A 24,664-nucleotide genomic window follows, 5' to 3' on the forward strand; every position below is an offset into this window, starting at 1 on the left:
CCACTACCATCCTGCCCTCCTCCCCTGGTAGTGAACCACAACCATCCTGCCCTCCTCCCCTGGTAGTGAACCACTATCATCCTGCCCTCCCCTGGTAGTGAACCACTACCATTCTGCCCTCCTCCCCTGGTAGTGAACCACAACCATCCTGCCCTCCCCTGGTAGTGAACCACTACCATCCTGCCCTCCTCCCCTGGTAGTGAACCACAACCATCCTGCCCTCCCCTGGTAGTCAACCACTACCATCCTGCCCTCTCCTGGTAGTGAACCACTACCATCCTGCCCTCCCCTGGTAGTCAACCACTACCATCCTACCCTCCCCTGGTAGTCAACCACTACCATTCTGCCCTCCCTGGTAGTGAACCATAACCATCCTGCCCTCCCCTGGAAGTGAACCACAACCATCCTGCCCTCCCCTGGTAGTGAACCACTACCATCCTGCCCTCTCCTGGTAGTGAACCACTACCATCCTGCCCTCCCCTGGTAGTCAACCACTACCATCCTACCCTCCCCTGGTAGTCAACCACTACCATTCTGCCCTCCCTGGTAGTGAACCATAACCATCCTGCCCTCCCCTGGAAGTGAACCACAACCATCCTGCCCTCCCCTGGTAGTGAACCACAACCATCCTGCCCTCCCCTGGAAGTGAACCACAACCATCCTGCCCTCCCCTGGAAGTGAACCACAACCATCCTGCCCTCCCCTGGTAGTGAACCACAACCATCCTGCCCTCCTCCCCTGGTAGTGAACCACTACCATTCTGCCCTCCTTCCCTGGTAGTAAACCACAACCATCCTGCCCTCCCCTGGTAGTGAACCACAACCATCCTGCCCTCCTCCCCTGGTAGTGAACCACTACCATCCTGCCCTCCCCTGGTAGTGAACCACTACCATCCTACTCTCCCCTGGTAGTGAACCACTACCATCCTGCTCTCCTCCCCTGGTAGTGAACCACAACCATCCTGCCCTCCCCTGGTAGTGAACCACAACCATCCTGCCCTCCTCCCCTCCCCTGGTAGTGAACCACAACCATCCTGCCCTCCTCCCCTGGTAGTGAACCACTACCATCCTGCCCTCCTCTGGTAGTGAACCACTACCATCCTACCCTCCCCTGGTAGTGAACCACAACCATCCTGCCCTCCCCTGGTAGTGAACCACTACCATCCTGCCCTCCCCTGGTAGTGAACCACTACCATCCTACCCTCCCCTGATAGTGAACCACTACCATCCTGCCCTCCTCCCCTGGTAGTGAACAACTTCTATTCTACCCTCCTCCCCTGGTAGTGAACCACAACCATCCTGCCCTCCTCCCCTCGTAGTGAACCACTACCATCCTGCCCTCCTCCCCTGGTAGTGAACCACAACCATCCTGCCCTCCCCTGGTAGTGAACCACTACCATCCTGCCCTCCTCCCCTGGTAGTGAACCACTACCATCCTACCCTCCCCTGGTAGTGAACAACTTCTATTCTACCCTCCTCCCCTGGTAGTGAACCACAACCATCCTGCCCTCCTCCCCTGGTAGTGAACAACTTCTATTCTACCCTCCTCCCCTGGTAGTGAACCAAAACCATTCCGCCCTCCTCCCCTGGTAGTGAACCACAACCATCCTGCCCTCATCCCCTGTTAGTGAACCACTTCTATTCTGCCCTCCTCCCCTGGTAGTGAACCACAACCATCCTGCACTCCTCTCCTGGTAGTGAACCACAACCATCCTGCCCTCCCCTGGTAGTGAACCACTACCATCCTGCCCTCCCCTGGTAGTGAACCACTACCATCCTACCCTCCCCTGATAGTGAACCACTACCATCCTGCCCTCCTCCCCTGGTAGTGAACCACTACCATCCTGCCCTCTCCTGGTAGTGAACCACTACCATCCTGTCCTCCCCTGGTAGTGAACCACTACCATCCTGCCCTCCCCTGGTAGTGAATCACAACCATCCTGCCCTCCCCTGGTAGTGAATCACAACCATCCTGCCCTCCTCCCCTGGTAGTGAACCATTACCATCCTACCCTCCCCTGGTAGTGAACCACAACCATCCTGCCCTCCTCCCCTGGTAGTGAACCACTACCATTCTGCCCTCCTCCCCTGGTAGTGAACCACTACCATCCTGCCCTCCTCCCCAGGTAGTGAACCACAACCATCCTGCCCTCCTCCCCTGGTAGTGAACCACAACCATCCTGCCCTCCTCCTCTGGTAGTGAACCACAACCATCCTGCCCTCCTCCCCTGGTAGTGAACCATTACCATCCTGCCCTCCCCTGGTAGTGAACCACAACCATCCTGCCCTCCTCCCCTGGTAGTGAACCACAACCATCCTTCCCTCCTCCCCTGGTAGTGAACCATTACCATCCTGCCCTCCCCTGGTAGTGAACCACTACCATCCTGCCCTCCTCCCCTGGTAGTGAACCATTACCCCGCCTCCTCATAACAATGCTATAAAGGGTGGTTCATTGTTAAATTTGACTGGTTCTATGTTTGATGTAGAGTGAGAGACGTACATACATGATCATGAAGGCTGTCAAGCAGGCAAGCCAAGCCTCGTCTACAGTTATCTTGACTTCATGATACAAATTGTTGATTTCTTGTTTTAGGAAATTGTGTACACAAGACAATGATACATGTGAGGTTCTTGTGTGAACTTGTTCACAACTCAGAGATGTGTAGCTTGGCGACGACATCATCTGTTGCTTCAGTAGAGACCAGGACTCTGTTAATGTGTTGGGAAGTTGTCTTCATACGGGCGACTCAGGCTGAGGAAAGTCCAGGTGGTGCTGGCTGGCTGGCTGGAGTCAACTGCAGCAGGAAGTGTGGGGAAGTACCTCACACTGGCCTGACTCGGGAAGGTTGGATCAATAAACACGTAAATACCACAGTGTGATATCGGCCACGTGACCAACCAACGTTAACAATGATGTTGTTCATAGTGATGTTGTCTTACATTGTCTTAGTCTACAGAACGTGATGATATATTGACCATGTTCTTATGATGAAGAAAATACATGACTAGCAATGAGAACTCATCATTAGTTATCGCTACAAGGCACAGCTAGCCCTGAGAGAGAGAGAGAGAGAGAGAGAGAGAGAGAGAGAGAGAGAGAGAGAGAGAGAGAGAGAGAGAGAGAGAGAGAGAGAGAGAGAGAGAGAGAGAGAGAGAGAGAGAGAGAGAGAGAGAGAGAGAGAGAGAGAGAGAGAGAGAGAGAGAGAGAGAGAGAGAGGGGGGGGGGGGGATGTATACATAGATATACAGAACATATAGATCCAATTTCCAAGCAAGGAGGTCTAGCCTTAGCACTACTTTATAAGCAATCATGCAATCCTTCTAAGATCAGTTTAGATACATAGACCACACAGACCCCATGGTACAGACCACATGGTACAGACCCCATGGTACAGACCCCATGGTACAGACCCATGGTACAGACCCCATGGTACAGACCCCATGGTACAGACCCATGGTACAGACCCCATGGTAACCTGGCCTTAACGTTAAAAAAAAGAAAGATAAAAGATGCCCCTCTGAAAGCAGAGGTTCACTCACCACCCTCCACTCCCTCCGGCAACAAGTGAAAACAGGTAAAATATTCCTGGGGATACGGGAGAAAGAATACTTCCCACGCATTCCCCGCGTGTCCTAATAGGCGACTAAAGGGGGCGGGAGCGAGGGGCTGCAAAACCCCGTCCTTGTACTTATATTTCTGAAAAGGGAAACAGAAGGAGTCAAGCGAGGAGTGCTCATCCTCCTCGATGGCTCAGACTGGGGTGTCTAAATGTGTGTGGATGTAACCAAGGTGAGGAGAAAGGAGAGATGGGCAGCATGTTTGAGGATAGAAACCTGTATGTTCTTGCTCTGAGTGAAACGAAGCTCAAGGGTAAAGGAGAAGAGTGGTTTGGGAATGCCTAAGGAGTAAAGTCAGGGGTTGGTGAGAGGACAAGAGCTAGGGAAAGAGTAGCAATACTCCTGAAGCAAGAGTTGTGGGAGTATGTGATAGAGTGTAAGAAAGTAAATTCTAGATTTTTGTGGATAAAACTGAAAGTGGATGGAAAGAGATGGGTGATTATTGGTGGAAATGCACCTGAGCATGAGAAGAAAGATCATGAGAAGCAAGTGTTTTGGGAGCAGCTGAATGAGTGTGTTAGCAGTTGATGCACGAGACCGGGTTATAGTGATGGGTTATCTGAATGCAAAGATGAGTAATGTGGCAGTTGATGGTATAATTGGTGTACATGAGGTGTTCAGTGTTGCAAATGGAAATGGTGAAGAGCTTGTGGATTTGTCTGCTAAAAAAGACTGGTGATTGGGAATACCTGGTTTAAAAAGAAAAATATACATAAGTATACATATGTAAGTAGGAGAGATCGTCAAAGGACATTACTGGATTACGTGTTAATTGACAGGCGTATAAAAGAGAGGCTTTTGGATATCAATGTGCTGAGAGGGGCAGCTGGAGGGATGTCTGATCACTATCTTGTGGAGGCGAAGGTGAAGATGAGGCTTGCAGAAAAGATGAAAGAATGTTGGGAGAAGAGAGTGGTGAGAGTAAGTGAGCTTGGAAAGCAGTGATGGCTTGCGCAAAAGATGCATGTTCCATGAGAAAGGTGGGAGGTGGCCAGATTAGAAAGAGTAGTGAGTGGTGGGATGAAGAAGTAAGGTTGTTAGTGAAAGAGAAAAGAAAGGCGTTTGGACGATATTTGCAGGGAAGTAGTGCAAGTGACTGGGAGATGCATAAAAGAAAGCGGCAAAAGATCAAGAGAAAGGTGCAAGAGTTGAAAAAGAGGGCAAATGAGAGTTGGGATGAGAGATTGTCATTAAATTTTAGGGAGAATAGAAAGATGTTTTGGAAGGAGGTAATTAACGTGATTAAGACAAGAGAACAAATGGGAACATCGGTGAAGGGGGCAAGTAGGGAGGTGATGACAGGTAGTGATGGAGTAAGGAGATGGAGTGAGTATTTTGAAGGTTTGCTGAATGTGTTGGATGATAGAGTGGCAGATATAGGGTATTTTGGTCGAGGTGGTGTGCGAAGAGAGAGGGTCAGGGAGAATGGTTTGGTAAAGAGAGAAGGGTCGGATTTGGATGGTGTTGCAGTGGAATTTATTAAAAAAGGTGACTGTATTGTTGATTGGCTGGTAATTACATTCATTGTATGTCTGGACCATGGCGAAGTGCCAGAGGATTGACGGAATGCACACATAGTGCCATTGTAGAAACGCAAAGGGGATAAAGGTGAGTGTTCAAATTACAGAGGCATAAGTTTGTTGAGCATTCCTAGGAAACTATATGGAAGGGTATTGATTGAGAGGATGAAGGCATGTACAGAGCATCAGATTGGGGAAGAGCAGTGTGGTTTCAGAAGTGGTAGAGGATGAGTGGATCTGGTGTTTGCTTTGAAGAATGTATGTGAGAAATACTTAGAAAAACAAATGGATTTGTATGTAGCATTTATGGATCTGGAGAAGGTATATGGTAGGGTTGATAGAAATGCTTTGTGGACCGTTTTAAGAGTAAATGGTGTGAGAGGTAAGTTGCTAGAAGCAGTGAAAAATTTTTATCAAGGATGTAAGGCATGTGTACAAGTAGGAAAAGAGGAGATTGACTGGTTCCCAGTGAATGTCGGTCTGCGGAAGGGGTGTGTTTAATTTGTTTATGGATGGGGTAGTTAGGGAGGCAAGAGTTTTGGAGAGAGGGGTGAGTATACAGTCTGTTAGGGATGAGACGGCCTGGGAAGTGAGTCAGTTGTTGTTCGCTGATGATACAGCTCTAGCGGCTGATTCGAGTGAGAAACTGCAGAAGTTGGTGACTGAGTTTGGAAAAGTGTGTGAAATGAGAATGTTAAGAGTATATGTGAGTAGGAGCAGATAGAGTTTTACAGAGGAGGGTGGATGTGTTGGAAATGAGATGTTTGAGGACAATATGTGGTGTGAGGTGGTTTGATAGAGTAAGCAATGAAAGGGTAAGAGAGATGTTCGGAAAAAGAAAGAGTGTGGTTGAGAAGAGGGTGTGTTGAAATTGTTTGGACATATGGAGAGGATGAGTGAGAAAAGATTGACAAAGAGGATATATTTATCAGAAGTGGAGGGAAGAAGGAGAAGTGGGAGATCAAAATGGTAGGTGGAAGGATGGAATGAAAAAGATTTTGAGCAATCGGGGCCTGAACATACAGGAGGGTGAGAGGCGTGCAAGGAATAGAGTGAAATAGAACCATGTGGTATACCAGGGTGGACGTGCAGTCACTGGACTGAATCAGGGCGTGTGAAACGTCTGGGCTAATCAATGGAAAGGTCTGTGGGGCTTGTATGTGGATAAGGAGCTGTGATTTCGGTGCATTACACATGACAAATAGAGACTGAGTGTGAACGAATGTGGCCTTTTTAGTCTGTTTTTCTGGCGCCACCGCGTTGAAGCTGGGGGTAGAGATGCTGTTTCCTGTGGGACGGGGTAGTGCCAGGAATGGATGAAGGCTAGCAAGTATGAATATGTGCATGTGTATATATCTTTGCATGTGTATGTATCTGTATGTATATGTGTATATGTTGATATGGATATGAATATGTATGTATATATATGGGTGTATGGGCACATGCACAATATACATTTGTAACACTATCATCCTTTGAAGAATTTCTGTCATAATATGGTTTTATCATGTTTGCGGGACACAACTGGTTTGGCTTGCGTCTTTCTGGAGTAATCACAATGTAGTTCAAATCATCCACTCTTTTCTCAATAACCCAGGGACCATAATACCTTGTTCTCAGAGGATTTCCCGCCTGAGGCAATAATACCAACACTCGATCACCTGGTTTGAACTCTCTGCTTCTAGATTTTTTTTGTCAGTCCATTCCTTCATATCTTCTTGACACCCTTTCAAATTTTCTGCAGCAATCTCTCTACATCTACACAATCTGCTTTCAAAATTTGATACATAATTCAATAATCCAGGAGAATCATTCTTCCCTAAACATTTCTCTTTCAACATACGCAATGAACCTCTTATTTCATGTCCATACGCTAACTCAAATGAACTAAAACCTGTAGACTCATGTACTGAATCTCTAATGGCAAACTAAACTAAAGGCAAACCCTCATCCTAGTCTACTGACAATTTCTCACTATACTTTATCAAAGTATCTTTCAAAATCTGATGGAATCTCTCTTCTTGGCTCGGTGAGTGATAAGCACTTGGCATCTTATGTTTTATATGTAACTCCTTTAATATTCTCTTGACCATTCCTGAAGTGAAATTACTTCCCTGGTCTGATTAAAATATCAGGCATATCCACCCGGGAGAAATATTTAACTAACTCTCTTACAATACTTTTAGAATGTATGCTACGTAATGTTACTACTTCTGGAAACCTGGTAGATGCACACATTATTGTCAATAAATACTGATTTCTTTTGCGTGTTTTTAGCAAAGGAACTTCACAATCAATTACAGTTTTGCTAAAAGGTTTATAAAAAGCAGGAATTGGCTGCAGTTATGCTGGCTGTATGGTCTGTTTGGGTTTACCTACTCTCTTACATAATTCACGTCTTACAATACTACTGACACATCACTTCATTCCCATTTCTAGCAGCTTCACTCCAACATTCTTTCAAACTCTCATCGCACTTCTGTAACTTTGTCAACTCTTCCTTGTCCACAACAAATCTGGAAACATCATTTTCTAATTTCACAGTGTTCTTATTTCCAAATTCCACTGTATCATCTCTGGTTACATACTCTTCTTGATCAAATATTTCACTTGAATCATATTCAACTTCTTCTCTTATCTTTAACATTGATCTGGTCACAACACAAGTTGGTAAACAATTTTACTACACTGTACATTACTCTCAGTCTGATTCTGCAGGAAGTATTCTCTGCTGTTCCATCTGTCATGTGGTTCATCTTTACAATAGTCTCTACATCAACTACATTATCACTCATGATAGGCTATGGCACTAATTTGTCACTCATGATAGGCTCTGGCACTAATTTGTCGCCAGCTAAATCATTCCCCAGTAGCATGTGTACTTCAGGTATAGGAAATTCCTCACGTATCCCAACTTTTACACGGTCACTCACAAATGCCCTCTCAAGACATATGTAATGCAGTGGGATAGTCTTGCTTAACCATAACCCTCTTACACTTATCTTAATCCCCAGAGTAAGACTCCTTTGTCCACTCTAACACATCTTTCAGAGTTAAACTCTGACTTGCTCCACTACCTCACAATATCAAATTTTTCTTCCCAGAACTTTTAATTCCATCTTTTAATTCCGTAATATATTGCTCATAATTTACAGATTTTGGTTTACTCACAGTGTACTCATTACCTCGTACCTCAGTAATATCCTGTGTGTCTTTTCCCAAGCAACAGTTCATCCTACAGACTCTGGGGATTTTTGATACTGGTATTTAGTATGACCCAATTCTCCACATCACAAACATTTCATTGATGGTCTTTCTTGTCTACTAACATAAGAGTTATGACTGAACTGAGGTCTTCAATACCTGGATGGGGTTTGTCTTAGGAATTTATTCCCAACATTGTTTTGTTGCACACACTGTGGTGACCTTCCACAAAATAATGTTGACTAGGCTGCTTAACATTTACATAGTTCTGATATTTATAGTTTGTCACAATCCTGCCTATTACTCTTATTCCACTTTGTTTACGTGACACCTTTCCTTTATACATTTGGTGTACCACTTCTAAACTGGTCAGTCATCCTGGCTGCATCCATCACATTCTTCTCTCTACTCTTACTTATTTCATAATTCATTTCAGGGTCTACAATACTTCTGAAATGTTCCAACTGGATTAGTTGTCTTATTTCCTACCACGCCTTTGCTTCCTCAGACTTACACAATCTATCGAATTTCATTCCACACACTTTAGCCATCTCAAGATGATTTCGTTCTCGAGTTTTTCTGGTGTCTCCAAATCTTCTGTACGCTTCTGCATCCTTCTCCACAGTTCTAGATACTGATTCTTTAAAAGCCTTATTATCCACTGATTCCATCACACTCAGACATGCATACGCCTCTAGCCTTACCCTTGAATGTACTCTGTACCAACATAGCCCAGTCACTTTCATCCCATTTTCTAAAAGTTGCAAATTTTTCAAATACAGTAAAGAAGTCCTCATCTTCTATAAACTCAGGCAACTGACGTACTCTGTTATCTTTATTTCCAATTCTTCTTCTTATACCTGTCTTCTTCTTTATTTCTAATTCCCTAAGTTTTACCTCTTTGTCTGCATGTATTCTCTGTTTCTGCTTCTGCCTACATTCTCTCTTTTTCTGCTGCTGGTTGCATTATCTTAAGTTCAAATTCTAACCCCAATCTCTCTATTGACACCTTTTCACTTGGCTGTCCATCATCATCACCATTGTTTTCAACATCTTCAGATTCCTTCAGTATTGATAAGGACACCAACAAACCAATTCATTTTCTCTGTATATCACTTTTGACAACTGTCCTCAGAGAAACTCCATAATTAGACTCTATAATTAGCTGTCACCTGGTTCAGTTCACCTCTATTACACTGGTACAGAAAGTAAACATCCTGGGTTTCACTGACCTTAACGTTATCTGCCATGTCTAATCACAATGTATATACAAGTATGAATATATACTTGTTTAGATAAATCTTCTCTAGTATATCACACGGGATCACAATAGAGCACTAACCCACAACACTTGGTTACGTCCACTTGACTTCATCCATCATATTCACAAACCCAGTATACTTGATACAGCTTCTGGAGGGTTGGTTTTACATCTCATCTCCCGGACAGCAGGCCCCCAAGTTTCGACCTCACCCCTTCCTTTAAGGGTGTATAGTCAGCCCATGACCCAGTAAGACAACTATGAAATAAATGGCTTCTATTAACAGAGAGATTTGGGCCAGACACAGATTCCCTTACCATCTGGCTAACATCTGATAACTGACGTCCACTTGATATATATGTTCTTATCCAACCAAAATTGTCTGAATACCAAACACAGGACTATAAAAATCATAAAGTATATTTTCATTGAAAAAATGTGCTCTCTGAACATAGATATAACAATTCATTTTTAATACAATGATTTCCCTCTGTTTATCTTATTGGCAAGTGTTAGGCAAACAAACTGACCTTAATCTATAACATAATTCTTTGAAATCACCAAGATGTGTGTATACAGATATCATGATTCATTTACCAGACAACATCCTACCAAAACCTTTTCAGAGAGAGAAAGAATACGTACTGGCATGACACATGATGAGAGAGAACAGGTATTGGCATGACACATGATGAGAGAGAAGAGGTATTGGCATGACACATGATGAGAGAGAACAGGTATTGGCATGACACATAAGAGAGAACATGACAGTTGTAGTTGTAAGTGAACATTATGCTCTCTACTTGTGTGTCCGGTCTTATTAGAAACAAAAATACCTTTAATGGCCCGTGTTAGTCAATGCCTAGCCTCAGTAATGACAGCCCAGTCTGCGGTAATGACTGCAGTATTTCAGAATATTGGGAACTTTTTGAAGAATTAGTAAATCTTTGTAAGTTGTAATGAAGGAGGGAAGACTACTGTGGTGATGTTGGCTCACGAGACATTCTTGAATTGTTGGCCATGATTTCTGCAGCCCAGGAACACACACACACACACACACACACACACACACACACACACACACACATCAGAGTGCACAATGTAGAGGTGGGAATTTCCTGGAGTGGAGTGATCCCCTTTACCAGGAATGGTTAGCACTACAAGTATTGGTTCTGTTGACATTTGAAGTGCGGCCGCCATGCACGAGTGATGGACACCTGACTCTTGGTACATGATCTTTATACAACGAGGACAGACTGTATCGATGCCACATATCCCGTATATAATAAGTCATTATGTCGGATCAAGAAATGTAAGACAAACGAGGGTTTATGAAATTATCTTGTTTTGTAAATCGGTTACAAGAAGTCACTCTTGCTTTTGAATTGGAAATGCCTAAGAGGTAAGACATTTTACACCAAATTCCAGAGGTGTCGGGGCCACGTGTGATTGGCTGAGAGTGTTATGAGGGCGGAGCTGAGATGTGTCTCGTGTAGCCATTGGTGGCCTAGTTCATCTGCTGCTCATGTGCAGGAGGTGGTGGTCGCTGACTGGCCCCAATGGAAATCTTAAGGCGCAGTGCTTATTAGGAAAGGGTAGGGAGTGGAGCTGTGGTTTGGTGTTCCTAATAGGTAAGTTCATATTGTTCAATCATAAGTTGTTCTCTGAGCTTGATATTAATAATTATGGTTAACAAAGTTGTATAACTTGTGTTAATAAGCCAATCTACTGTTCATGGATCCATACAACAGAAACTTTAAGATGAAGCTTTTCAAAGGGTGCAGAATGTAGGTCATGGAGAAATCGATATTGAAAGTTGCTGGATCATTTCTAAATGGAATACGTGGATGGCGGCAGTATTACTACGGCCGGCTTGGAGCAGTGTACATGTATGATGCTCTTTCCTGCCTTTTTTTCTTGACGAATATTATGTAATCTGAACCAAAGAAATTTGTTAAGACTGTCCGAGAAAATAGAATGATATTTGCATGATGGCGTTTGTTCAGTGTTTCTCGTAACCTTTCTAGTATTCCCGAAATATTGACAAGTTTCTCCCTCTGTAGGCTGGGGAGAAGACCTGCCGAGGTTATCCTCCAAACTCACGACTCAAGACAGGAAAGTAAACTTCTCTTGTTGGAGGACATCGTTGGAGGGTCATCAACCTGGACTCAGTGTTAAAGGTAATTCACCAAGTGGAGAGAGGACACTGCTCGAGGCCAAGGACACTGCTGGAGCTGGTGAGAGAGGACACTGCCAAGGACGCTACTGGACGTCGTGAGAAAGTAGGAAGAGGACTCTCCTTGAGACCAAGGACAACACTGGAGGTGGTGAGAGAGTAAGGAGAGGACACTCCCCGAGGTCAAAGAATCTACTGGATGTAGTGAGAAAGTGGGTAAAGGACGCTCCCCGAGGCCAAGTGGGGACAGCGGGTAGAGAGGACGACCCCCGAGGCCACTGGGGCTGGTGAGAGGCAACACAGTTGTCACTCACTTGGGAGTTAGATGAGGCGGGAGTTCTCAAGACGACGCTGCAGCTGAGCTTTCCTTCAAGTGACGATGGCGTCTTACACAAGGATGGTGGTTGGGGCGCGTCTCCTACAGTTCCTCTACCTGACAGCGACGCTGCTGGCGGGAACCTTCGCCCAGAAGGTCAACATCTGTGAGTACGACCAACACTTGTAGATCCCATCAGCGCTGTTGTCAACACTACTTCATGATAGGATATGTGCACTACCCTGGCATGGCTGTTACACTGGTAGGTGCACCTCCCTGGTACGGCTGTGACATTGGTACACCTTACCCAGCACCTGAAACATGGTTGACCCGCACTGATGTCTGCCTCACACTGGCATGGCATAAGGCAGCCATCAGAAGGATGAATACTTGTTCTGTACAGACATTAGTGATATATCGTATATACTCAGATTTCATAATTTTTTTCAACATATATTCAAGTCAGTGTTCAGAAACAATGTGTGCACGCAAACACCCACCTATATAAGAACAGGAGAATTGAGGACACTGCAAGAGGCCTATTGACCCATGGTAGGCAGGTCCTGAGTCTGTCCACCAACCGCCTGAACCCATAAACACATCATCCAACCTTCGTTCAAAGCTACCTAAAGACCCACGTAGCTTCCACTACTGTGCTTGGCACTTGTTCCATAAATCTACTACACTATTCCCGAACCAATATTTACCCACATCCGACCTGAGTCTATTTTCTCATTAATCTAAATCCATTATTTCCAGTCCTATCTGGTGGTGCCATTCTAAGAGCTATATTCATGTTACCTTTGTTAATGTCTTTCACGCACTTAGACTTTAATCATATCCCCTCTAGCTCTTCCTCTTGAGTGTGAATTCAAACTTTTAACCTTTCACCAAAAGTGAAGTTTCTAATCCCAGCTATCATTTTTGTCATTCGCCTTTGTACTTTCTCTAAACAATCTATATCAACTGCATAGTATGGAGCCCAAAACTGTACCGCATAATCCAAATGTGATCTCACCAACGCAAGATAAAGTTGCAATAATTAGTAGTTTTATTGCTAACAGTCGTATTAATAAACTCAAACATCCTATCAGCCTTATTAAACACTTTAATGTATTGTTGCCGCGGCTTAAGATCCTTGCTCACCAGTAACCCTAAATCCCTTTCGCATTTTGTTATACCAATGGTAATATTGTCCAGTTTGTAATCAGTGTTCCTGTCTTTACCCACACTAAGTGTTGTGCATTTATTTATGATAAATTCCATTTTCCATGTACCCGCCCATTATGATAACCTATTTAATTCCCTCTGCAAATTCACTGAATTTTCATCAGAGTCAATTGTGGCCTCTAGTTTTGTATCATCGGCAGATGTACTTAAGTCACTGGTTATTCCCATATCCAAATAGTTGATATATATAACGAACAAGAGCGGTCCCAAGACTGACCCCTGAGGAACACCACTGGCTACATTGCCCCAGTCTGGTGTAGCTCTGTTGATACATACCCTCTGTTGTCTGTCAGTAAACCACGCTCTAATCCAATTAAATACACAACCGTTTTCCCCTTTAGCGAGGTAACGCTTAAAGTAAACGAAAAAAGGCCACATCCGCTCCCACTCACTCTCTAGCTGTCATATGTAATGCACCGAAACCACAGCTCCCTATCCACATCCAGGCCCAACAAACCTTTCCATGGTTTACCCCAGACGCTTCACATGACCTGGTTCAGTCCATTGACAGCACGTTCACCCCAGTATACCACATCGTTCCAGTTCACTATTCCTTGCACGCTTCTCACCCTCCTGTATGTTTAGGCTCCGACCACTCAAAATCTTTTTCATTCTATTCTTCCACCTTCAATTTGGTCTCCTGCTTCTCCTTGTTCCCTCCTCAGTCATTCTCTTCACAAGTCCAGACCATTTCATCACACCCTCTTCTGCTCTCTCAACCATACTCTTGTTATTTCCACACATCTCTCTTAGCCTTTAATTACTTACTCGGTCAAACCACCTAACAACACATGTCCTCAAACATTTCATTTCCATCATATCCACCCTCCTCCATACAACCCAATCTATAGCCCATGATTTGCAACCATATAATTTTATTGGAACTACTATTCCTTCAGACATATCCAGTTTTTGCTCTCCGAGATAACGTTATCTCCTTCCACACATTCTTCATCGCTCCCAGAACCTTCGCCCCGTCCCCCATCCTATGACTCACATCCACTCCCATGGTTTCATCAGCTGTTAAGTCCACTCCCAGATAAGTAAATCAATTCACTTCCTTCAGTTTTTCTCCATTCAAACTTACATCCCAACTAACTTGTTTCTCAACCCTCCTGAGTCTAATAATATTTCTTTTATTCATATTCACTTTCAACTTTCTCCTTTCACATACTCTTCCAAACTCAGTTTCTCACTCGAATCAGCTACCAGAGCTGTATCATCGGCGAACAAGTGACTCACTTCTCAGGCCCTCTCATCCCCAGCTGACTGCATCTCTCCAAAACTTGCATTTACCTCCCTAACCATCCCATCCATAAACAATCATGGCGATATCACACACCCCTGCCACAGTCTAACCTCCACTTGGAACTAATCACTCTCTTCTCTTCCTACTGGTACACATGCCTTACACCCTTCATCAAAACGTCTTACTATTTCTACCAGCTTACCTCCCACACCATATATTCTATAGATCTTCCACAGAGCATCTCTATCAACCCCATCATATCCCTTCTCCAGATCCATAAATACAGCATTCAAATCAATTTGTTTTACATGGCATTTCTCACATAAGTTCTTTAAAGCGAAAACTTGATCCACACATCCTCTACCACTTCTGGAACCACACTGCTCTTCCCCAATCTGATGTTCTGTACATGCCTTCACCCTTTCAGTCAATATTCTTCCATATAATTTTCCAGATGTGCAGAGCAAATTTATACCGCTGCAGTTTGAACAATCACTTTTATCCCTTTTGCCTTTGTACAATGGCACTATACATGCATTCTGCCAATCCTCAGGTACTTCACCAATATCCACACATACAGTGAATATCCTTACCAACAAATCAACACACAGTCATCTCCTTTCTTTAAAAAATCAACTGCAATACCATCCACTCCCACCGCATTGCTACATTTCATCTTACCTAAATCTTTCACCACCTCTTCTCTCTTCACCAATCCACTCTCAGTGACTCTCACTTCGGATGCCACCCAGACCAAAATATCCTACATCTGTCACTCTGGCATGAAAAACATTAAACAATCCTTCCAAACACTCACTGCGTCTCCCTCTCACTTCATCATTACCTGTTATCACTTCCCCTTTTGCTCCCTTCACCTGTTTTTCCATTTGTTCTGTTGTCTTTTGCACATTATTTATCTCCTTCCAAAACATCTTTTTATTCTCACTAAAGTTTAATGATACTTGCTTTTCCCTATTCTCATTTGCCCTCTTTTTCAACCCTTGCTCCTTTCTCTTGACCTCCTGCCGCTTCCTCTTGTACATCTCCTAATCATTGCACTTCTTCCCTGTAAGTACCTCCCAAACGCCTCTATTTTTCACGAGCAACGTTACTTCTTCATTCCACCACTCACTACCCTTTCTAATCTGCCCACCTCCCACCTTTCTCATGCCACATGGATCTCTTGCACATGCCATCACTGCTTTACTAAAAACCTTACCCACTCCCTTCCGCTCATTTGCTCTCATCTTTAACCATTCTACACTGAATCTCTCCTGGTATTTCTTTACACACTTCTCATTTCCAAGCTCATTTACTCTCACCACTCTCTTCGTCCCATCAATATTTCCTTTTTGATAAAACCTCTACAAATCTTCACCTTTGCCTCCACAAGACAGTGATCAGACGTCCCACAAGCTGCCCCAATCGGCACTTTTATATCAAACCGTCTCTCGTTTACACGCCTATCAGTTAATATGGGATCTGATGATGCATGGTGATCATCTCTTACTCACATACCTAGACTTGTGTATGTCTTTGTTTTTAAACCAAGTATTCCCAATCACCAGTCCTTTTTCAGCACACAAATCCACAAGCTCTTCACCATTTCCATCTTTAACACTAAATACCTCATGAGCACCAACTATTAGATGGCGATGTGAAAGTATATCAGAGCCAGTATGAATTTCCAATGTTAGCTGGGACGGCACGGGCAACCGAGGCCTTGATGAAGGCCATCCCATTAACGCTATATATATATATATATATATATATATATATATATATATATATATATATATCCCTGGGGATAGGGGAGAAAGAATACTTCCTACGTGTTCCCTGCGTGTCGTAGAAGGCGACTAAAAGGGGAGGGAGCGGGTGGCTGGAAATCCTCCCCTCTCGTTTTTTTTTTTAATTTTCCAAAAGAAGGAACAGAGAAGGGGGTCAGGTGAGGATATTCCCTCTAAGGCCCAGTCCTCTGTTCTTAACGCTACCTCGCTGATGCGGGAAATGGCGAATAGTATGAAAGAAAAGAAAGATATATATATATATATATATATATATATATATATATATATATATATATATATATATACATATATATATATATATCTTTTTTTTTTTTTATACTTTGTCGCTGTCTCCCGCGTTTGCGAGGTAGCGCAAGGAAACAGACGAAAGAAATGGCCCAACCCCCCCCATACACATGTATATACATACGTCCACACACGCAAATATACATACCTACACAGCTTTCCATGGTTTACCCCAGACGCTTCACATGCCTTGATTCAATCCACTGACAGCACGTCAGCCCCGGTATACCACATCGCTCCAATTCACTCTATTCCTTGCCCTCCTTTCACCCTCCTGCATGTTCAGGCCCCGATCACACAAAATCTTTTTCACTCCATCTTTCCACCTCCAATTTGGTCTCCCTCTTCTCCTTGTTCCCTCCACCTCCGACACATATATCCTCTTGGTCAATCTTTCCTCACTCATCCTCTCCATGTGCCCAAACCACTTCAAAACACCCTCTTCTGCTCTCTCAACCACGCTCTTTTTATTTACACACATCTCTCTTACCCTTACGTTACTCACTCGATCAAACCACCTCACACCACACATTGTCCTCAAACATCTCATTTCCAGCACATCCATCCTCCTGCGCACAACTCTATCCATAGCCCACGCCTCGCAACCATACAACATTGTTGGAACCACTATTCCTTCAAACATACCCATTTTTGCTTTCCGAGATAATGTTCTCGACTTCCACACATTCTTCAAGGCCCCCAGAATTTTCGCCCCCTCCCCCACCCTATGATCCACTTCCGCTTCCATGGTTCCATCCGCTGCCAGATCCGCTCCCAGATATCTAAAACACTTCACTTCCTCCAGTTTTTCTCCATTCAAACTCACCTCCCAATTGACTTGACCCTCAACCCTACTGTACCTAATAACCTTGCTCTTATTCACATTTACTCTTAACTTTCTTCTTCCACACACTTTACCAAACTCAGTCACCAGCTTCTGCAGTTTCACACATGAATCAGCCACCAGCGCTGTGTCATCAGCGAACAACAACTGACTCACTTCCCATAATTCTTTTTTTTTTTTTTTTGCGAAAATCCTGGGAGCCTTGAAGAATGTGTGGAAGTCGAGAACATTATCCCCGAAAGCAAAAATGGCTATGTTTGAAGGAATAGTGGTTCCAACAATGTTGTATGGTTGCGAGGCGTGGGCTATGGATAGAGTTGTGCGCAGGAGGGTGGATGTGCTGGAAATGTGATGTTTGAGGACGATATGTGGTGTGAGGTGGTTTGATCGAAAAAGTAATGTAAGGGTAAGAGAGATGTGTGGAAATAAAATGAGCGTGGTTGAGAGAGCAGAAGGTGTTTTGAAATGGTTTGGGCACATGGAGAGAATGAGTGAGGAAAGATTGACCAAGAGGATATATGTGTCGGAGGTGGAGGGAACGAGGAGAAGTGGGAGACCAAATTGGAGGTGGAAGGATGGAGTGAAAAAGATTTTGAGAGCTGGGGGTCTGAACATGCAGGAGGGTGAAAGGTGTGCAAGGAATAGAGTAAATTGGAACGATGTGGTATACCGAGTCGACGTACTGTCAATGGGTTGAACCAGGGCATGTGAAGAGTCTGGGGTAAACCGTGGAAAGGTCTGTGGGGCCTGGATATGGAAAGGGAGCTGTGGATTCGGTGCATTACACATGACAGCTAGAGAATGAGTGTGAACGAATGTGGCCTTTGTTGTCTGTTCCTGGCGCTACCTTGCTGGTGGCGGTGGTGGTGGTGGTGGTTGTAGGGTGAAGGGTTGGGGCGGGAATGCTATTTCATGTGTTGCGGGATGGCGATGAGAATGGATGAAGGCAGTATCAATATGTACATGTGTTTACATGTATATGTCTATGTATGTTTATGTATGTATGACATGAACTGTATATGTTTGTATTGGTGTGTGTATGGGCATTTATATGAGGTCATCCTGGCATTCCTGTCAGTTAGGACCAAGAGGGTGAGGTCATACTGGGATTTTCCTATCATTTCTTTCCGCCAGAGCAAGTATGGTGAGGTCAGTCTAACATTACTGTCAGCCAAAGTTGTATTGTGAATCATCCTGGCGTTATTGTCAGCCGGAGCCATTATGGTGGGTGATCCTGGTGATATTTTAGTGCAAATGTCATCCAAACCTGGTATAGTGTCTTCCTCAAATGTCATCCAAACCTGGTATAGTGTCTTCCTCAAACGTCATCCAAACCTGGTATAGTGTCTTCCTCAAATGTCATCCAAACCTGGTATAGTGTCTTCCTCAAATGTCATCCAAACCTGGTATAGTGTCTTCCTCCTGGTGACCTGTAAGGCAGAGGTCATGGTGAGGTCATGATGACATTAGTCTCATTTAGAGACGGTTTGGCCAGGTCATGTTGGTGGTATTTTGGTGTTAGTGTCGACGAGAGTTGATGCTGAGGTCATCCTGGTGACCTTGTGGTGTTGCCGGCAGACGTGGCCAGTATGCTCAGGTTATCTGTGTTAATCTTGGTGACGTTACTCTCAGCCAGAGCTGGTCTGGTGACGTCATCTTGGTGACGTTACTCTCAGCCAGAGCTGGTCTGGTGACGTCATCTTGGTGACGTTACTCTCAGCCAGAGCTGGTCTGGTGACGTCATCTTGGTGACGTTACTCTCAGCCAGAGCTGGTCTGGTGACGTCATCTTGGTGACGTTACTCTCAGCCAGAGCTGGTCTGGTGACGTCATCTTGGTGACGTTACTCTCAGCCAGAGCTGGTCTGGTGACGTCATCTTGGTGACGTTACTCTCAGCCAGAGCTGGTCTGGTGACGTCATCTTGGTGACGTTACTCTCAGCCAGAGCTGGTCTGGTGACGTCATCTTGCTGGCTGTGTGGTGTCACTGTCAGCCAGAGTTGATGTCTTGAGGTCATCTTGGTGAGTTTGTGATGTCACTGTCATCCTGAATCGATATGTTGAGGTCAACCAAGTGACCTTGTAGTCAACCTGGACACTTTGTGTTAACCAGGGTCTGTATGGTAAGGTCATCCTGGGATGTGTGTCAGCCAGAGTCAGTATAGTAAGGTCATCCTGGGATGTGTGTCAGCCAGAGTCAGTATGGTAAGGTCATCCTGGGATGTGTGTCAGCCAGAGTCAGTATAGTAAGGTCATCCTGGGATGTGTGTCAGCCAGAGTCAGTATGGTAAGGTCATCCTGGGATGTGTGTCAGCCAGAGTCAGTATAGTAAGGTCATCCTGGGATGTGTGTCAGCCAGAGTCAGTATAGTCAGGTCATCCTGGGATGTGTGTCAGCCAGAGTCAGTATGGTAAGGTCATCCTGGGATGTGTGTCAGCCAGAGTCAGTATAGTAAGGTCATCCTGGGATGTGTGTCAGCCAGAGTCAGTATAGTAAGGTCATCCTGGGATGTGTGTCAGCCAGAGTCAGTATAGTAAGGTCATCCTGGGATGTGTGTCAGCCAGAGTCAGTATAGTTAGGTCATCCTGGGATGTGTCAGCCAGAGTCAGTATGGTAAGGTCATCCTGGGATGTGTGTCAGCCAGGGTCAGTATAGTAAGGTCATCCTGGGATGTGTGTCAGCCAGAGTCAGTATAGTAAGGTCATCCTGGGATTTGTGTCAGCCAGAGTCAGTATAGTAAGGTCATCCTGGGATGTGTGTCAGCTAGAGTCAGTATAGTAAGGTTATCCTGGGATGTGTGTCAGCCAGAGTCAGTATGGTAAGGTCATCCTGGGATGTGTGTCAGCCAGAGTCAGTATGGTAAGGTCATCCTGGGATGTGTGTCAGCCAGAGTCAGTATAGTAAGGTCATCCTAGGATGTGTGTCAGCCAGAGTCAGTATAGTAAGGTCATCCTGGGATGTGTGTCAGCCAGAGTCAGTATAGTAAGGATGTGTGTCAGCCAGAGTCAGTATAGTAAGGTCATCCTGGGATGTGTGTCAGCCAGAGTCAGTATGGTAAGGTCATCCTGGGATGTGTGTCAGCCAGAGTCAGTATAGTAAGGTCATCCTTGGATTGTGTGTCAGCCAGAGTCAGTATAGTAAGGTTATCCTGGGATGTGTGTCAGCCAGAGTCAGTATAGTAAGGTCATCCTGGGATGTGTGTCAGCCAGAGTCAGTATAGTAAGGTCATCCTGGGATGTGTGTCAGCCAGAGTCAGTATGGTAAGGTCATCCTGGGATGTGCGTCAGCCAGAGTCAGTATAGTAAGGTCATCCTGGGATGTGTGTCAGCCAGAGTCAGTATAGTAAGGTCATCCTGGGATGTGCGTCAGCCAGAGTCAGTATGGTAAGGTCATCCTGGGATGTGCGTCAGCCAGAGTCAGTATGGTAAGGTCATCCTGGGATGTGCGTCAGCCAGAGTCAGTATGGTAAGGTCATCCTGGGATGTGTGTCAGCCAGAGTCAGTATGGTAAGGTCATCCTGGGATCCTTCGTGCAATAATGTCTGAAAATCTGTCTCATGGGCCACCATGTTGCATTCTGACATGACGGTGTTTAAGGCAGACAGTAAAGATAACACCGGAGAGGCATCTAAACTGTCTGTGAGAGGCAATCCTACAAGCTCGAGAGCGACGAGTGTGGCGAACAGATTAGTTTGATGCACATCAGCTGCCTGTGTTAATCTTAAATAATTCTCTAATTTGTTACCACTGGACACGATCACAGTGGCAGCACATCCTATCCTCCCAGTGGCAGAGTTTAGTGAGCTCTCAGTATAGATGAACTGGGCTATGTTGTTCTCAGTATAGATGAACTGGGCTATGTTGTTCTCAGTATAGATGAAGTGGGCTATGTTGTTCTCAGTATAGATGAACTGGGCTATGTTGTTCTCAGTATAGGTGAACTGGGCTATGTTGTTCTCAGTATAGATGAAGTGGGCTATGTTGTTCTCAGTATAGATGAAGTGGGCTATGTTGTTCTCAGTATAGATGAAGTGGGCTATGTTGTTCTCAGTATAGATGAAGTGGGCTATGTTGTTCTCAGTATAGATGAAGTGGGCTATGTTGTTCTCAGTATAGATGAAGTGGGCTATGTTGTTCTCAGTATAGATGAAGTGGGCTATGTTGTTCTCAGTATAGATGAACTGGGCTATGTTGTTCTCAGTATAGATGAACTGGGCTATGTTGTTCTCAGTATAGATGAACTGGGCTATGTTGTTCTCAGTATAGATGAACTGGGCTATGTTGTTCTCAGTATAGATGAACTGGGCTATGTTGTTCTCAGTATAGATGAACTGGGCTATGTTGTTCTCAGTATAGATGAACTGGGCTATATTGTTCTCAGTATAGATGAAGTGGGCTATGTTGTTCTCAGTATAGATGAAGTGGGCTATGTTGTTCTCAGTATAGATGAACTGGGCAATGTTGTTCTCAGTATAGATGAACTGGGCTATGTTGTTCTCAGTATAGATGAACTGGGCTATGTTGTTCTCAGTATAGATGAACTGGGCTATGTTGTTCTCAGTATAGGTGAACTGGGCTATGTTGTTTTCAGTATAGATGAACTGGGCTATGTTGTTCTCAGTATAGATGAACTGGGCTATGTTGTTCTCAGTATAGGTGAACTGGGCTATGTTGTTCTCAGTATAGATGAAGTGGGCTATGTTGTTCTCAGTATAGATGAACTGGTCTATGTTGTTCTCAGTATAGATGAACTGGGCTATGTTGTTCTCAGTATAGATGAACTGGTCTATGTTGTTCTCAGTATAGATGAACTGGGCTATGTTGTTCTCAGTATAGATGAAGTGGGCTATGTTGTTCTCAGTATAGATGAACTGGGCTATATTGTTCTCAGTATAGATGAACTGGTCTATGTTGTTCTCAGTATAGATGAACTGGGCTATGTTGTTCTCAGTATAGATGAACTTTGCTATGTTGTTCTCAGTATAGATGAACTGGGCTATCTTGTTCTCAGTATAGATGAAGTGGGCTATGTTGTTCTCAGTATAGATGAACTGGGCTATGTTGTTCTCAGTATAGATGAACTGGGCTATGTTGTTCTCAGTATAGGTGAACTGGGCTATGTTGTTCTCAGTATAGGTGAACTGGGCTATGTTGTTCTCAGTATAGATGAAGTGGGCTATGTTGTTCTCAGTATAGATGAACTGGGCTATGTTGTTCTCAGTATAGATGAACTGGGCTATGTTGTTCTCAGTATAGATGAACTGGTCTATGTTGTTCTCAGTATAGATGAACTGGGCTATGTTGTTCTCAGTATAGGTGAACTGGGCTATGTTGTTCTCAGAATAGATGAACTGGTCTATGTTGTTCTCAGTATAGATGAACTGGTCTATGTTGTTCTCAGTATAGATGAACTGGGCTATATTGCTCTCAGTATAGATGAACTGGGCTATGTTGTTCTCAGTATAGATGAACTGGGCTATGTTGTTCTCAGTATAGATGAACTGGGCTATATTGTTCTCAGTATAGATGAACTGGGCTATGTTGTTCTCAGTATAGATGAATTGGGCTATATTGCTCTCAGTATAGATGAAGTGGGCTATGTTGTTCTCAGTATAGATGAACTGGTCTATGTTGTTCTCAGTATAGATGAACTGGGCTATGTTGTTCTCAGTACAGATGAACTGGGCTATGTTGTTCTCAGTCTGGAGTTTCTGTCCAAGGCCATTGGTTATGGCTTAGTGGTTGAAGGTGAAACCTGTATGGTTATGCCTATGTGCTTGAAGGCGAAACTTTTTATGGTTATGGCTATGTTGTTGAAGGTGAAACTTGTATAGTTATGGCTATGTGGTTGAAGGTGAAACTTGTATGGTTATGGCTATGAGGTTGAAGGTGAAACTTGTATGGTTATGGCTAAGTGGTTGAAGGTGAAACGTGTATGGTTATGCCTATGTGGTTGAAGGTGAAACTTGTATGGTTATTTCTATGAGGTTGAAGGTGAAACTTGTATGGTTATGCCTATGTGGTTGAAGGTGAAACTTGTATGGTTATGGCTATGTCTTTGAAGGTGAAACTTGTATGGTTATGGCTATGTGGTTGAAGGTGAAACTTGTATGGTTATGGCTATGAGGTTGAAGGTGAAGCTTGTATGGTTATGCCTATGTAGTTGAGGGTGAAACTTGTATGGTTATGGCTATGTGGTTGAAGGTGAAACTTGTATGGTTATGGCTATGTGGTTGAGGGTGAAACTTGTATGGTTATGGCTATGTGGTTGAAGGTGAAACTTGTATGGTTATGGCTATGTGGTTGAAGGTGAAACTTGTAATCATTTTCTTCTGTGGATAAATAAGTGTGGTGGTGTCATATAGGAAGGAGGTAAATACTGCTGCTTCCCAGTTGTCAACAGCTGATGTACTTCAAACCTTTTCATGTGACTGGCTTTTACTTGGATCCATTTATATTCGCTTGTTCTCTGCCATGTATACGTTTTAATTATTCTGTAGAGGACACGATACTTGAAGTCAATCTCATGATGAACCTGCAACTTGTGAGCTATTATGATAGCCCAACATCCAGAGCCACAGTGCTGGCCCTACAATCAATATATATGGTGACTTGCCAAAGCTGTTTGTGTCTTGCTACCTCGTGTTATTATGCCAACACTATGATAACTTATGATGATATGCTCCTTATGACACCATTATGACACCACTATGACACCATTATGATACCATTATGACGCCATTCTGATACCATTATGATAACTTATGATGATATGCTCCTTATGACACCATTATGACACCACTATGACACCATTTTGGTACCATTATGATAACTTATGATATGCTCCTTATGACACCATTATGATACTATTATGACACCATTATGATACCATTATGACACCATTATGATAGCATAATGCCCAACGTTACTGTGGCACCACTAGTGCCCGGGGCACCTTAATGTTATGGTGCCACTGGTCAATACGTGCTGCTGGCACTGTCTAATGTGCTTCCTGAATTATACACTGAACTCCCCACTCTCACAATACATTATACATTACCACCACCTGTATGTTTAGCCAAGAGAGCCAAGTGTACCAGGTCACAAGTAACAGTTAGCATGGTCGTCGTACATCATACATATGAATACGACCTT

At 44.1% G+C, this 24,664-nt stretch overlaps 1 protein-coding gene across 2 annotated transcripts in view; it reads left to right on the forward strand.

Annotated features, from left to right (window-relative positions):
* The first annotated feature begins 11,119 nt into the window (after positions 1–11,119).
* The window catches only part of Ir25a (ionotropic receptor 25a), a 154,951-nt gene continuing 141,406 nt past the window's right edge, over positions 11,120–24,664 (forward strand). For both annotated transcript variants that reach the window (XM_071660599.1, XM_071660600.1), the window contains exons 1-2: positions 11,120–11,232; positions 11,665–12,259. In XM_071660599.1, the coding sequence (XP_071516700.1) occupies positions 12,157–12,259 (103 nt within the window). In that variant the 5' untranslated portion in view covers positions 11,120–11,232; positions 11,665–12,156. The remainder of the gene's footprint in view (positions 11,233–11,664; positions 12,260–24,664) is intronic.

The sequence above is a fragment of the Panulirus ornatus genome, chromosome 72 (assembly GCF_036320965.1).
Source record: "Panulirus ornatus isolate Po-2019 chromosome 72, ASM3632096v1, whole genome shotgun sequence".
Classification (NCBI taxonomy): Eukaryota; Metazoa; Arthropoda; class Malacostraca; order Decapoda; family Palinuridae; genus Panulirus; species Panulirus ornatus.